Below are 16866 nucleotides of genomic sequence, written 5' to 3'. Positions count from 1 at the left end.
TCAAGCAATTCTCTGCCTCTACCTCCCAAGTAGCTGGGATTACAGGCACATGCCGCCATGCTGGGCTAATTTTGTTGTTGTTGTTGTTGTATTTTTAGTAGAGACGGAGTTTCACCATCTTGGCCAGGCTGGTCTTGAACTCCTGACCTTGTGATCCACCCGCCTTGGCCTCCCAAACTGCTGGGATTACAGGTGTGAGCCACAACACCTGGCCTAATTTTTGTATTTTTAGTAGAGACAGGGTTTCACCATGTTGGCCAGGCTGGTCTCAAACTCCTGACCTTGTGATCCACCCGCCTTGGCCTCCCAAAGTGCTGGGATTACAGGTGTGAGCCACTGGGCTCGGCTGAAAAAGTTTTTGAAAAATATTTAACTCTTCCTACAAATCAGTTTTAAGTTTAATTTAATTTTTAATGTAAAGTATAAATTGTAATTTTGCAATTGTAAAATTGTAACTGGCATAACAATTACATTGTAACATTTCCTTTGACATTTCCAGTAACTTTTGAAGGTCATTTGAAAAACTCCATGGCTTCAAACTTTTATACGATTCAAAGTGCTTATTTATACATTCTATCACCGTATCTCTAATTACAAGGAAAAAGTAATTTTAATTAATAATAGGCTCATCCGAAACTTCCTATGAAAATAGTGTTCTTTTTTGTCAAATGTGAGCATCTTTATATTTCTAAAGCTGTGGATATTTGATTTGCCATGTTGCAGAAGTTTTGAAAAGTAGAGACTCTACACTCTGAAGAATTGTAATAGTTCCCTGATATGGTTTATTACAGTGTCTGAGTATGCTTTTTTTTTTTTTTGGTAATAATTTACTGACAGTGTGTACTGCCTGAACTGGCAATTTCTGTCCCATCTCTCAAGCCTGAAAATTAAGATTTGTGTAAATGCCACAAAGATGGGATTTGGGAGGTAGCCAGGCAAGCTAGGCTTCCACAGCAGGTCCCAGGGCTGGCTTTATGCAGAATCCCTTTACTCTCCTACTGCTGCCACCACTGCTGCTGCTTCTCAGCTATTGCTGCTGTCAACTGGCACTGGTCCCCACCTAGCTACTTCGGGGCCCTTAAGTGCCCATGACTGCCCTTAGGTGTGCACGTGTGACAATTGCATGGTGCCTGGTGCTGCCTGCTGGACCTCCTAGCTTTGCATAACTCCACTTCTCATGCACGTGGCCATTGTCTCATATGACTGCACTTATAAAACACCAATTCTTTCTTCTTTTTTTTTTTTTTTTCAGACGGAGTCTTGCTCTGTCGCCAGGCTGGAGTGCAGTGGTGCAATCTCAGCTCACTGCAACCTCCACCTCCCGGGTTCAAGCGACTCCGCTTCCTCAGCCTCCCATGTAGCTGGGACTACAGGCGAATGCCACCAAGCCCAGCTAATTTTTTTGTTGTTGTTGTATTTTAGTGGAGATGGGGTTTCACCATGTTGGCCAAGATGGTCTCAATCTCCTGACCTCGTGATCCGCCCACCTCGGCAGATCCCAAAGTGCTGGGATTATAGCCATGAGCCACCGCGCCTGGCCAAAACACCAAATTTAAAAACAAAATTGTTCACCATTTCAACATGGTGATAATACAGCATTAAACCAGGAGTAAAGACCTTCTGAGAGTGGAGTTCTGTACAACATATCCATGAAGCCCATCCTGGTTGCAGGTCCTAGCTGTGGTTCAAGTAGCCCTTCTGCTTGGGCCATATACTCCAGCAGAGCCTAAGGTATTCCATGTGTAAAATGCAATGTGGTGCAAACCCCAATAGGAAAATCACAAGGCAGGCCCATAGGGTTCTGGGGCAAGGTCATGACATCTATAGCAGGAATTACACACCATTTGAAAAACAGCCCCTAGTGTACTGAGCCCAGATCGAGATGCAACTCTTATCCATGAGGCACCAGATGACCATGCTTTCTGAACTATTCATCATGAGTTAGGTTCTCCTGAATCTACCAAGTCATTAAGTTGGTCAGGACCAGCATTAATCCTTTGTAAGCTAAAACACTATATTTGGGAATAAGCACAAGCAGGACCAGAGGGCAACAAACAAGTGCATGAATAGGTAGCCTAGACTCCCATATCACTAGTCGTAGTTACACCACTGCTCCTCTCTCAGCTCATGCCCAAGGGCCTGTATGACCAGGTGAAGGAGGAGGAAAAAGCCCCAACTTGGTTTATAGACAAACAGCATGGTGTATAGGTGCCAGGTAGAAATGGATGATAGCTGCAATCACTCAGCATTGGCCTTGAATCATAGTAGTTTAAAACAACAACAACATGGTAACAGGAAGAGCTTTGAGTGGTACACCTGACCATTCAGTTTGTGTGGAAGGAAAAGTGGTCTGAGATTAGAATATATATGGACTCACTGGCAGTGGTGAATGGCGTTGGCTGGCTGGTCATGAGCCTGGAAGGAAGAAGATCAGAAGATTGGAGAAAGGGAGGTCTGGGGTTGTGGCACGTGGATGAACATATAGGAATAGGCACAAAATGGCCAGGTGCGGTGGCTCTCGCCTGTAATCCCAGCACTTTGGGAGGCTGAGGTGGGTGGATCACCTGAGGTCGAGAGTTCTAGACCAGCCTGACCAACATGGAGAAACCCTGTCTCTACTGAAAATACAAAAATTAGCTGGGTGTGGTGGCACATGCCCGAGGCTGAGGCAGGAGAATCGCTTGAACCCAGGAGGAGGAGGTTGTGGTGAGCCGAGATCATGCCATTGCATTCCAGCCTGGGCAACAAGAGTGAAACTGTCTCAAAAAAAAAAAAAAAAAAGGAATAGGCACAAAGTGTGAAGATCTTTGTATCACATGCTTATGCCCAGCAGAAAGCATTCATGTTGGAAGAGGCACTAGACAACCAATTAGACAAAATGGCTTAGCCAATTGATATTAACCACTGTTGGTGGCCATTCAAGTGCTGGTACAATAGGCACATCACTTCCTTTATTTTTTTTGAGACAGAGTCTCACTCTGTCGCCCAGGCTGGAGTGCAGTGGCGCAATCTTGGCTCACTGCAACCTCCGCCTCCCCAGTTCAAGCAATTCTCCTGCCTCAGCCTCCCAAGTAGCTGGGATTACAGGCGCCTGCCACTGTGCCTAGCTCATTTTTGCATTTTTAGTAGAGATGGGGTTTCACCATGTTGGCCAGGCTGGTCTTGAACTCCTGACTTCGTGATCCACCTGCCTCGGCCTCCCAAAGTGCTGGGATTACAGGCGTGAGCCACTGCGCCTGGCCTACATCACTTCTTTTAAAACAATGTCACTGTGCCAGGAGTTTGAGATCAGCCTGGGCAATATAGCAAGACTCTGTCTCTAAAAAAAGAAAATCACTTTAATACAGATGAGAGACAGAGGCTTAATTTTTAGCTGATATGTATTGAGCAGCCATAAACTTTCTTTCTACTATTGCAAAGGAAAGGTTATATTCTGTCACTTTGCAATCTTGTGTAATAATAATTAAGTAGTAAACTAGATACCCACAATTCCTGTAAGCATCATGACTTGAATATCATTCTGCACTAATAGTTTACTCACTGTCTACTATGTATTAATATGCATTTCCTAAATTCTAAGATTTGATGGCTTTAAAAAGTACTAAATTGGGGCCACATCTTTGCTGTTTGCAAAACTCAGCCATTCCACCCTGTGGGCTTTGGAGAGTCCAAACCAAATGAGGGTGGAAGGGATCCCCCAGCACAGCACAGCTGTTCTACCAAAACATGGCCAGACTGCTTCTTTAAGTGAGTCGCTGATCTGTTCCTCCTCACTGGGCAGGACCTCTCAACTAGGGCCTCTAGCCACCCCTGCCAGTGTTCGCTGGCCAGAGATTTGAAAACTTCCTAGGACAAAGTTCCTAAAGGGAGGGGTGAGCTACCATCTTTGCTATTTGGGCGACCTAGCCATTCCAACCTCTAGGTGTTGAAGAGCCCAAGCCAACTGGGAGAGGGAGTATATACCAGCACAGCATGGCTGCTCTACAAAAGCATGGCCAGACTGCTTCTTTAAGTGGGTCCCTGATCCCCTTCCTTCTGACTGGGTGAGATTTCCCAACCGGGGTCTTCAGCCACCTTCTGCAGGTGTGTTTGAGCCAGCAACAGGTGTGCACTTCCCTGGGATGGAGCTCTCAGAGGAAGGGGAAGGCTGCTGTCTTTGCTGTTTCACAGCCTTCACTGGTGATACTTCCAGGTACTGGAAAACCCAAGGTGACTAGGACCAGGCTGCCAGCAAACCACAGCAGCCCTACAAAAAAGTGGTCAGGCTGTTAAAAACAAAAACCATCCAAAGGTCAGCAACCTCAAAGATTGAAAATAGATAATCCTACAAAGATGAGAAAGAATCAGCACAAGAATGCTGAAAACTCAAAAAGGCAAAATGCCCTCTTTCCTCCAAATGACCGCATCACCTCTCCAGCAAGGGTTTGGAACCAGGCCAAGGCTGTGATGGCTGAAATGACAGAAGTAGAATTCAGAATATGGATAGGAACAAACTTCACTGAATTAAAGGAGGATGTTGTAACCCAATGGAAGGAAGCTAAAAATCATAATAAAACATCACAGGAGCTGACAGACAAAATAGCCAGAGTAGAGAAGAATGTAACCAACCTGATAGAGCTGAAAAGCACACTATAAGAATTTCATAATACAATCACAAGTATTAATAGCATAATAGATCAAGCAGAGAAAAGAATCTCAGAGCTTGAAGAATGTGTTTCTGAAATAAGACAGGCAGCCAAGAATAGAGAAGAAAGAATGAAAAGGAATGAACAAAACCTCTGAGAAATATGAGATTATGTAAAGAGACTGAATCTTTGACTGATTGGTGTACCTGAAAGAGATGGGGCGAATGGAACCAATTTGGAAAACACATTTCAGGATATCACCCATGAGAACTTCCCCAACCTAGCTAGACAGGCCAACATTCAAATTCAGGAAATGCAGAGAACCCCAGTAAGAGACTCCATGAGAAGATCATCACCAAGACACATAATTAACACATTCCCCAAGGTCAAAATGAAAGAAAAAATGTTAAGGGGACCTAGAGAGAAAAGCCAGGTCACTTACAAAGGGAAGCCCAGCAGACTAACAACAGACATCTCAGAGGAAAACCTATAAGCCAGAAGAGATTGGGGGCCAACACTCAAAATTCTTAAAGAAAATAATTTTCAACCCAGAATTTCATATCTGGCCAAACTAAGCTTCATAAGCGAAGGAGAAATATCCTTTACAGACAAGCAAATGCTGAGGGAATTCGTTACTACCAGACCTGCCTTACAAGAGCTCCTGAAGGAAGCACTAAATATGGAAAGAAGGCCAGGCCCGGTGGCTCATGTCTGTAATCCTAGCACTTTGGGAGGCCAAGGTAGGCACATTACTTGAGGCCAGGAGTTTGAGACCAGTCTGGGCAACATGGTGAAACCCCATCTCTACTAAAAATTCAAAAATTAGCTGGGTGTCATGTTGCACACCTGTAATCCCAACTCCCTGGGAGGCTGAGGCATGAGAATTGGTTGAACCCAGGAGGCAGAGGTTGCAGTGAGCCAAGATTGCGCCACTGCACTCCAGCCTGGGTGACAGAGTGAGACTCTGTCTCAAAAAAATATATATATATATAATATACAAAAGATATATATATATATATAAAATATAATTATATATATATGAAAGGAAAAGACTGTTACTAGCCACTGCAAAAACACACTATAGTACACAAAGCAGTGACACTATAAAACAACTACATAAACCAGCCTGCAAAATAACCAGTTAACAACATCATAATGACAGGATCAAATTTATACATATCAATAATAACCTTAAATGTAAATGGGCTAAATGCGCAATGAAAAGACACAGAATGGCAAGCTGGATAAAGAACCATGACCTAGTGGCATGCTGTCTTCAAGAGACCCATCTCACGTGCAATGACACACATAGGCTCAAAATAAAGGGATGGAGGAAAATTTACCAAGCAAATGGAAAACAGAAAAAAGCAGGGGTTGCAATCCTAGTTTCTAACAAAACAAACTTTAAACCAACAAAGATAAAAAAAGACAAAGGGGCATTATTTAATGGTAAAGGGTTCAATTCAACAAGAAGACCTAACTATTCTAAATGTATATGCACCCAACATAGGAATACCCAGATTCATAAAGCATGTTCTTAGAGACCTTCAAAGAGACTTAGAGTCCCACACAATAATAGTGAGAGACTTTAACAACCTGCTGACAATATTAGACAGATCATCAAGAAAGAAAATTAACAAAGATATTCAGGACCTGAACTCAGCACTGGATCAAATGGACCTGATATCTACAGAACTCTCCACATGAAAACAACAGAATATACATTCTTCTCATTGCCACGTGGCACTTACTATAAAATCAATGACATAATCAGAAGTAAAATGCCTCTCAGCAAATGCAAAAGAACTGAAATCATAACAATCTCTCAGACCACAGTGCAATCAAATTAGAACTCAAGATTAGGAAATTCATTCAAAACTGTACAATTACACAGAAATTGAATAACCTGCTCCTGAATGACTTTTGAGCAAATAAATGAAATTAAGGCAGAACTCAAGAAGCTCTTTGAAACTAATGAGAACAAAGATATGACATACCAGAATCTCTGGGACACAGCTAAGGCAGTGTTAAGAGGGAAATTTATAGCACTGAACACCCTCATCAGATCTCAAGTTAACAACCTAACATCACAACTAAACCAAATAGAGAAGCAAGAGGAAACAAATCCCAAAGCTAGCAGAAGACAATAAATAACCAAAATCAGAGGTGAACAAAGGAGATAGAGTCACTAAAAATCATTCAAAAGATAAATGAATCCAGGAGTTAGTTTTTTTTTGAAAAAATTAATAAGATAGACCACTAGGTAGACTAACAAAGAAGAAAAGAGAGAAGATTCAAATAAACACAGTGAAAAATGATAAAGGGAATATTACCACTGAACCTACAGAAATACAAGCAACCATCATAGAATAGTACGAATACATCTACGCACATAAATTAGAAAATCTAGAAGAAATGGATAAATTTCTGGACACATACACCCTTTTAAGACTGAGCCAGGAAGAAATTCAGTCCCTGAACAGACCAGTAATGAGTTCTGAAATTGAGGCAGTAATAAATAGCCTAACAACCAAAAAAAGCCCAGGACCAGATGGATTCACAGCTGAATTCTAGCAGATGTACAAAGAAGAGCTGATATCATTCCCACTGAAACTATTTCAAAAAATTGAAAAGAAGGGACTCCTCCCTAACTCATTCTATGAGGCCAGCATCATCCTGAAACCAAAACCTGGCAGAGATACAACTACAAAAAAACTTCAGGCCAAGATCCTTGGTGAACATTGATGCAAAAATCCTCAACAAAATACTGGCAAACTGAATCCAGCAGCACATCAAAAAACTCATTCACCAGGACCAAGTAGGCTTCATCCCTGGGATGCAAGGTTAATTGAACATTCACAAATCAATAAATGTGATTCATCACATAAACAGAACTAAAGGCAAAAACCACACGATTATCTCAAAAGATGCAGAAAAAGCTTTCGATAAAATTCAACATCCATTCATGTTAAAAACTCTCAATAAACTAGGTATTGAAGTAACATACTTCAAAAAAGTAAGAGCCATATATGACAAACCCACAGCTAATATCCTACTGAAAGGGCAAAAGCTGGAAGCATTCCCGTTGAAAACAGGCACAATACAAGGATGCCCTCTCCCACTGCTCCTATTCAACATAGTATTGGAAGTTCTGGCCAGGGCAATCAGGCAAGAGAAAGAAATAAAGGGCATTCAAATAGGAAGAGAGGAAGTCAAACAATCATGTTTGCAGATGACATGGTCCTATATCTAGAAAACTCCATCATCTCAGCCCAAAAGCTTCTTAAGCTGATAAACAACTTCCGCAAAGTCTCAGGATACAAAATCAATGTGCAAAAATCACTAGCATTCCTAAACACCAACGACAGTCATGCCAAGGGCCAAATCAGGAATGAACTCCCGTTCACAACTGCCACAAAAAGAATAAAATACCCAGTAATACAGCTAACTAGGGAGGTAAAAGATCTCTACAAGGAAAACTACAAAACACTGCTCAAAGAAATCAGAGATGACACAAACAAATGGAAAAACATTCCATGCTCATGGATAGGAAGAATCAATATCATTAAATTGGCCATACTGCCCAAAGCAATTTATAGATTCAATGCTATTCCCATTAAACTACCATTGACATTCTCCACAGAACTAGAAAAAACTATTTTAAAATTCATATGGAACCAAAAAAGAGTCTTGCTCGGTTGCCCAGGCCTGAGTGCAGTGGTGCAATCTCAGCTCCCTGCAACCTCTGCCTCCCTGGTTCAAGTGATTCTCATGCCTCATCCTTTCAAGTTGCTGGGATTACAGGTGTGTGCCATCACATCTGGCTAATTTTTGTATTTTTTTAGTAGAGATGGGGTTTCGCCATGTTGGCCAGGCTGTTCTCAAACTACTGGTCTCAAGAGATCCGCCTGCTTTGGCCTCCTGAAGTGCTGGTATTACAGGCGTGAGCCACTGCACCCAGCCATCAGTGGTTCTTTCTTATATCCAGAGCTTCAGGGAACTTGTGTGGGGCCTGCCAGTTTCCTGGTGGCAGTAATGTAGGGTGAGAAAAGTGGCTGTCCTTTGCCAATACCACTTCTAGGATTATATTTACTAAAGTTAACTTTTCTTAGTAAAGTAGGTAATTGGTTTTTTTCTCTGGTTTTCATGGTATTCATTCAATTAGTTAATTAAACAAATATTTATTCAGCAGTTACAATGTGCCAGGGATTGTTCTAAGTGACGGGCATGTATCAGTGAACAAAATAGACAAAATTCCTGCGCTCAGAAGCTCACATTTTAGTGACAAAAGACAGATAACAAATCAGTAGATTATATACTGTAGTATGTGGGAAGAGGGTATTATGGAAAAAAAAGAACAAGGAAGAGAACTAAGGAAAACCTGGGGGATGGGGAGCTGCAGTGTCAAATAGGGTGGTCATGGAGGGATTCACAGAGACTTTTTTTTTTAAGATGGAGTCTAGCTCTGTCACCCAGGCTGGAGTGCAGTGGCACGATCTCGGCTCACTGCAACCTCCGCCTCCTGGGTTCATGTGATTCTCAGGCATGGGCTACCACACCCAGCTAATTTTTGTATTTTTAGTAGAGACGAGGTTTCACCATGTTGGCCAGGATGGTCTCAGTCCCTTGACTTCGTGATCCGTCCACCTCGGCCTCCCAAAATGCTGGGATTACAGGCGTGAGCCATCACGCCCGGCTCACAGAGAAGACATTTAAGCAGAGACGAGACTCTGGTGAGAGCAGAGTCATGCTGATATCTAGGGGAAGATCATTCCAATAAGTACAATGATCTTAAGCGTGCTTTCCTTGTTAGTTTTTAGTTTGCCATTTTCCTCTCTTTAGATTTGGTAATGATGGAGAATGGGAAATAATTTTGAAGTTCTTATTAACTTAGGAATGTTGAATGTCAATAACCTATTGTTTTCTTGGTCTCTTTTTTCCCTTCAGCTCACTTTGAGTTTCTTTATCTGTAATTCCTGATAGAGATTCCCTAAATGAGAATAGTGCTGAAGACTAATAGTTAATCACATCTCTTCTTAGGGGGCAGAGATAAAAAGGGCTAGGAAGCCAACTGAAAAAATAGGTCCAATTTCAGTGTTTACTCCTCTGAAAGTCCTGCTCATTGCAAAGTTTGGCATACGAAGGAGGACTCGGAACTCGTTGAATGCCAGGGACAACAGGGAAAAAGACCTCAAAAAACAAAACAACAGCAATATAATAATGAATTCTACTCTCATTTCATACATTTAAACATTAAATGGTAACAATAGTCATTAATATAGTTATAAAACCGTAATATTTCCAGTATAATTTAAAATTCCGAATACCTAAGCGAAAAGTACGACTTCTGCTTGTCTCATATTAACTCCAGTTTCAAATAGGGCCCTTTTATTGCAGTGCTGGTGTCAAGGTACACCAGATTCTACCTGTAGAGTCAGGCTCTATTATGAAAGTGACTTGGAAAACAAAACTGTGCTGAACAAACACGAAACACCACTGTTGTTCACCAGGTGTGGTGTTGTCCGTTTTGGAAGTGTGGTCAAGTATTTAATAGCATTTGACTAATATATATTCATCCATAATGAAAGCCAGACACTTTATGAAAAGTTCACTTTATTCTTTGTGAATGGACACGTTATTTAGCCTCTTTGTGCCTCAGCTCCCTCAGCTGAAAAGTGAGAATATAACAACACCTAACTGCTTTATAGGGTTAAAGTGAGGATTAAGTGGGATAATTCATGCAAATCTCTAAGAACAGTGCCTGACATACAAAAAGCGCTAAACATGTTGCCAATTATTAACTTCACAAAAATATCTACAGTGGAGCGGCAGCTCCGAGTTCTATTGAGGTCTAGTGTAAGATACATCTCTCACAGTCTCTTGTAAATTTTTGATTCTACCATCATCAAAACTAGCTCAATTAATGTATTAGTTCGGTCATCTCAAGAACATTTACTAAACCCTCACTCTGGTTACATCTTGTATCAGGGAATTAGTTGATTTTAATCCAGTGCTTTGTTTTTCACTGGAGGAAAAAGTTCACAGCGTTATTAAGTCCCAAATATTTGCCAGGTGTTCAGAGTTTTAGAAAGCTTATTGTCAGAGACTAAACTAAGAAGGCTTTTGAAGGCGCTCAGATCAGGTGGGAAAGTGAGAAGGGCTGGTATTGTGTTCCGAGTATGTCAAGAAGGAGCTCCTGGCCTGGGCCTATTGATGGGCGTTTAGAACCCTCCTGGGCATTTTTTCTAGCTGGCGGCTGAATAAGAGGCAAGAGTCACCCTCTTTTTGAGTTAAATCACGTGCTTAATTAAAAGTGAAGGTGGCGGCGGCCGCAGCGCCCTCCCCCTCCGGGCTGCTGGCTTCTTCCCGACAGTGTTCTGGCCACGTCCTGCGCCTTCTCGCGCACGGGAGAGCTCTCTGGGTAGAGGCCGGGTCCCGGCAGCAGGTGGCCCCAGGTAGCCCAGTGGCGTGGCCGTCTCCTTCTCGCCCGGTCCGGAGCGGAGGGGAGCGGCTCAGGTGCCGGCTCGGGGGAGACCCGGGCACCTCGGGGATCCAGAGTCCGCTGGCGCCGCGCCCGGGAGGGCACCCCCGGCGAGGACGAGGCCGCGCCTCCTCCCGGAACTGGCCGGCGCCGCGAGGCGGGAGGAGCAGCGGGAACCGGGCAGCCGCGCGCCGGAGACCATGGACGTCCTTCCCACCGGCGGGGGCCGCCCAGGGCTCCGGACGGAGCTGGTATTCCGCGGCGGCGGTGGTGAGGCGAGGCTGGAGAGTCAGGAGGAAGAAGCGATTCCTGCAGCTCCCCCAGCCCCGCGCCTGCGGGGAGCGGCGGAGCGGCCGCGGGGCTCCCGGGACTCGTGGGACGGCGACGAAGACACGGAGCCCGGCGAGGCGTGCGGCGGCCGCACAAGCCGCACGGCGTCCCTGGTGAGCGGGCTGCTCAACGAGCTGTACAGCTGCACAGAGGAGGAGGAGGCGGCGGGCGGGTGCCGCGGGGCCGAGGGCCGCCGGCGGCGCCGCGACAGCCTCGACAGCTCCACCGAGGCCTCGGGCTCCGACGTGGTCCTGGGCGGCCGCAGCGGTGCCGGCGACTCCCGCGTGCTACAGGAGCTGCAGCAGCGACCGAGCCAGCGGCATCAGATGCTCTACCTGCGGCAGAAAGGTGAGGGCCGGGCGCAGCAGGGTCCCGGGGGCTTCCTGGAGCCGGGCTGTCCTCGCCCTCTCTGCGGCGCTCCAGCGCGCACCTGGGCTGCTCGGCCGAGCGCTCAGATACTATCTCTTTGGATCTGACGCTGGTACCCACCGTGGCACAGATTTATGTCCACACTTAGTTCTTAAGTTCTCCGGAGTAATTGAATCAAGCATCAGTTGATGGAGTGGGCAGTTTCCCCGCTCTTCCCTCCTCCCATCTCTCGGTGTGTTCGCGGAGGCCCCAGGGGAGAGGCAGCCCAGACTCTAATTTCACCTGAACAGCTGTTAGGACAGGGTTGGAGGTTCTGATACGTATACCTGACCTACCTAGAGGGCGCCGCCAGAATCGAGGCGAGTCGTAGGGCTGTTCTTTCCTTTTTTTTTTTTTTTTTAAGTCCGCCTTCCCTGGTCACACCACTTAGTGTTTAACTAGTGAGGCAGAATAATTCGATAATGTGGTTTCGAAGCAGAGCCTGTGAATTCTGTTTCTGCCAGAACGTACGGTTCCAGGCAGCTCACTAGGATTTTTTGTTGTTGTTTTGTTTTCTTTTTTTCCTTCTCGGTGGCAGGTTAGTGGAGGGCCCTAAAGTGTTGAGGTTTATTACAGAATTTAACTGCTGGTACCTTCAGTTGGCATGGAGAGGTCGACCTGAGAAAATGGCCTTGGCTTTCAGGGAGAGAGGTTAATTTGGTGTTTCTTTTGTTATGAGACTCTGATGCTCGTGTCTTGCGCTCGTGTCACACTTTTTTTTTTTCCATCTGGTCATAATAGCTTGCCTTTCAGGCAGTAACACAGTTATTACAGTTGTCTTTTTTGGTATAGAAATATCAAGACCTCCATTTAGAAAATGAGGTGACGTATGGAAAACAGATGCCAAGCCACCATAACATTTCTTGACAGTAATGTCCTTGGGCTGAGTTACCAGGGGAGGGAGGAAGGAGAGTCTCCCATCTCCTCACTGTAAAATTTGGAAAAAAAAAAAAAAACCTAGGAAAAGAATAAATCTGTCTACTTTCTCAGACCTACGTAAACAGCTTTTAGCTTCCTCTTTTGACTTCCTAGTGAAGATTTTTTTTTTTTTTCCCAGCTGATTGTTACAAATAGCTTCCAGGTTCTCCCCCTGCCTGGGACTTTGGCTGTAGCTGTGCCATTTCATTTTATAGAATTATTTGGTTATTCTCAGAGTGTCTGTGTATGCCACAAGTCCCATAGGGCAATAGTTCTTTCAGACTCCAACAGAATCAATTTTGAAGAATTATGATTTCTCTTTTTACAAGATTTTACATTTTTCATCACCGAGGGAATTCTGGGGATTAGTAATTTCCTTTTTGAAGAGGAAAATTGGCAAGCTAAAGTTTAAAGAAGTAGTAATGGTACAGCTAACTATGCAAGTGGATTTCATGTGAGTGGCCACACAACTAACCATCCACAAGCCCTGTAATAGTTCATTTTGCCTGTTTCAGTCTTATTGCATGGCTAGTTGCCTGTTAAACCTTTCTTCCCTTGTAGTCAACCCTACTAAGATGAACAAAATGCCATATTATAATAGTCCTATACACACATATGCGTGCTTACGTGTGCACACGTACACACACTAACACACTCCCGCTCCCCTTTATTGATAACATCATTCGCGTGCTAAGATTAAAGGATCAGGTGATGATACAGCTGTCTGCGTAAAGAATGCTGCGTATCAGGTTATTTGATCTTTTTCTCAGGCTCAAAAAATATTTCCCCCAATATAACTACTCTGCATTCAGTAAGAATGTCATACAATACTGATAGCCTGTGTACTGTCTTCTCTCTCTGCTAGGGATTTTGCTGTAGCACTTATTTAGCTATATATTTAACATGTGTAGGTCCTTTAGGTGCGGCACCAGAATGTTTTCTCAGGACATCTGGGCTCTCTTCAGTATTTGCTTGGCTAAGGGGATGAATTTTGGAGTCAGACTCCTGGGTTGATATCCGGCCGCAGTTCCGTACCAGCTGTGTGACCTTGGACAAGCTATTTAACCTGTGTCTCACTTTCTTATAACTAGGGATAATAATAATAATACCTACCTCAGAGGGCTGTGGTGAGAATTACGTAAGTTAGAGTGTATGAAGTGCTCAACAGATGTTAGATATAACTTTTTATCATATACCCTGGAATTCCTTAGGACACTGAGCACAGGTTGTGAGTTGACAATGTCCTTATTTTTCCTCAGTTATTTAACACTGTGTAAGAGGCTATGGCTGATGCCGTGGAGCATTCAAAGATGAAAGAGACCTGTTTCCATCCCCAAGAGGCTTCTATACCAGCAGATATTGCTGTAAAAGACATTTTCACCCTCAACTCTGAAAAAACTTTCCCATATTGAACAATAAATGTAATTCAGAGAATTGGAGTTGTAGGCACCTTAGGGATCACTGGAAATGAGATAATGTAAGAACCCTTTTGTGGAGGAAAAGTATAATTTAAATGTTTTGTGATTATATTCCTACCCCTTTTATTTCTAGAAGGAAAATGTTGATTTGGTTCTTTGTTTTTTTCTTTTTTTTTTTTTTTTTTTTTTTTTTTTAGGCAGAGTTTTGCTCTCGTTGCCCAGACTGGAGTGCAATGGTGCAATCTTGGCTCACTGCAACTTTCGCCTCCTGGTTTCAAGCGATGCTCCTGCTTCAACCTCCCAGGTAGCTGGGATTACAGGCATGTGCCACCATGCCTGGCTAATTTTGTATTTTTAGTAGAGATGGGGTTTCACCATGTTGGTCAGGCTGGTCTCAAACTCCTGACCTCAGGTGATCTGCCTGCCTCAGCCCCCCGAAGTGCTGGAATTACAGGTGTGAGCCACTGTGCCCAGCCCAAAATATTGAAATATTCAGAGAAAGATGTTTGTTCTATCTGAAGGCATCTAGGAATGAAGAGCCTCTGGTTGCCTCTTATAGGCTTTTTCTCATATTTAATCATATTTTCATTTAACTTAAATGTTCTCTTTTCATTATATCCTACTATGTTTAAAATCAGGGGGAGAGGAAGAACTAGCCTTTGCCCTCTTCTTCATGGTAATTTCTTATTCTTACTTAAAGCGTTGTTTATATTAGTGTTTATAAAGACCATACCCATTTGTTTCTCAGCATAATCTTGTATGCTAGGCGTAATTTGAGACTTGGAGCACACTTCCTGGCCTAAAAATCACTTAGAGAGTTGGCTGATCCAAAAGCAGTCCTTTTTAACTCAGGGCCAAATGCATTTTCCGTGGTGAGGTCAGGTTTGAGAACCCTGCATTTCTTTGTTACAGACCCCAAAAGTTGACTTTGACCTCTAGAGTGCATTTCTACTTTTGAGCATTTCTTCTCTTCTGATTCTCTTTAGTTTCTCCAAATCCCTTTAAAAATGAGTAGATCCAGACCCCACAGAGAATCTCTAATGGGGGGCTAGCTAAGGTTAAGTTGAGTGGAAGGCTTCACCTGCCTACCAGATCATGCTCTAGTGACTAATCATATCAAATGTGACCAAAAAAAACCTCCTCCCAAATCATAATGATCATTTATATAAAGACAGTAGACAATTCTGGTTCCCAAATTTGTTTTGACCTGTAGAAAAACTGCAAGGGGAGAGAGAGCATTAGAACAAATACCTAATGCATGCAGGGCTTAAAACCTAGATGACGGGTTGATGGGTGCAGCAAACCACCATGGCACATGTATACTGGTAACAAACTTGCACAGTCTGCACATGTATCCCGAACTTAAAGTAAAATAAAGTAAAAAAAACTGCTGTTGTGAATATTAGTTTTATGAATGTAGAATTATTATAATTTATCTGTTTAAAGGAAATTTATTTTCTACCATATTTGAAAAATTGCTAGCCGGGCGCAGTGGCTCACGCTTGTAATCCCAGCACTTTGGGAGGCCGAGGCGGGCGGATCACGAGGTCAGGAGATCGAGACCACGGTGAAACCCCGTCTCTACTAAAAATACAAAAAATTAGCCGGGCGTGGTGGCGGGCGCCTGTAGTCCCAGCTACTCGGAGAGGCTGAGGCAGGAGAATGGCGTGAACCCGGGAGGCGGAGCTTGCAGTGAGCCGAGATCGCGCCACTGCACTCCAGCCTGGGTGAGAGAGCGAGACTCCGTCTCAAAAAAAAAAAAAAAGAAAAAGAAAAATTTCTGAGGCTCTAAGATGAAATATTGTACCTCTAAGACGAAATGTTTTTAGGCTATCGGAAGACTGGATATTTAAAACAAAACCAGTATTGCCACATTCATCTACATTACAAAATGTCGTAAAATTATTTACTTTTAGCTCATCATTTATAAACATAGATGAGTACTTCTTTAAAGACTTTTTTTTTTTTTTTTTTGAGGCGGAGTTTCGTTCTTGTTGCCCAGGCTGGAGTGCAATGGCGCGATCTCGGTTCACTGCAACCTCCTCCTCTCAGGTTCAAGCAATTCTCCTGCCTCAGCTTTTGGAGTAGCTGGGATTACAGGCATGTGCTACCACTCGCAGTTAATTTTGTATTTTTAGTAGAGATGGGGTTTCTCCATGTTGGTCAGGCTGGTCTCCAACTCCTGACCTCAGGTAATCTGCCCGCCTTGGCCTCCCAAAGTGCTGGGATTACAGGTGTGAGCCACCACGCCTAGCCTTTAAAGACTTTTTTTTTTTTTTAATTAGCTGTTAGGTTTATTATTAATGTAACAGGCTAAAAAAGATTCTTTTCTAGCAAGCTTACCATCTGAACACTTCAGTGGTACAAAATATACATGCCAGTTTTCAGGCAATGAAAGGTAAATTTGCAGCCAGAGCTAGATATGGTAAAAATAGGAGTTTTTGCTTACATGTTACAGATAGGCTTAAGGATAAATTTATCTTACAGTATCTGTCTGATGGACAGGGCAGATAAATGAGTGACTTATTTGATCGGAATGTCCGAGCTGAATGCATACATGTAATCTTGAGTGAAAACCTAGAATTAGTTGGTTTAAATGGATGTTCTATTTATCTTTGGACTAATATCACATTGGAATTTGTATTCCTCTCAAGGTATTAATCGTTATTCTTATTTTTCTTTACTG

General features: G+C 43.3%; 1 protein-coding gene across 5 annotated transcripts in view; it reads left to right on the top strand.

Moving 5' to 3' along the window:
* The window catches only part of TBC1D30 (TBC1 domain family member 30), a 183823-nt gene that overhangs the window by 64068 nt on the left and 102889 nt on the right, over nt 1-16866 (top strand). For 2 of the 5 annotated variants that reach the window (XM_063621245.1, XM_063621244.1), the window contains exon 1: nt 10680-11784. The exons of 1 other annotated variant lie outside the window; for it this stretch is intronic. In XM_063621245.1, coding sequence (XP_063477315.1) covers nt 11307-11784 — 478 coding nt within the window. In that variant the 5' untranslated portion in view covers nt 10680-11306. Of the gene's footprint in view, nt 1-10679; nt 11785-16866 lie in introns of those variants that run through there. 2 more of the 5 variants (XM_055249645.2, XM_063621243.1) reach the window with 2 other exon arrangements.

The sequence above is a fragment of the Symphalangus syndactylus genome, chromosome 17 (genome assembly GCF_028878055.3).
Source record: "Symphalangus syndactylus isolate Jambi chromosome 17, NHGRI_mSymSyn1-v2.1_pri, whole genome shotgun sequence".
Taxonomy (NCBI): Eukaryota; Metazoa; Chordata; class Mammalia; order Primates; family Hylobatidae; genus Symphalangus; species Symphalangus syndactylus.
Note: the sequence above shows the minus strand (reverse complement) of the source record. Positions and strands in the feature narration are given on the sequence as shown.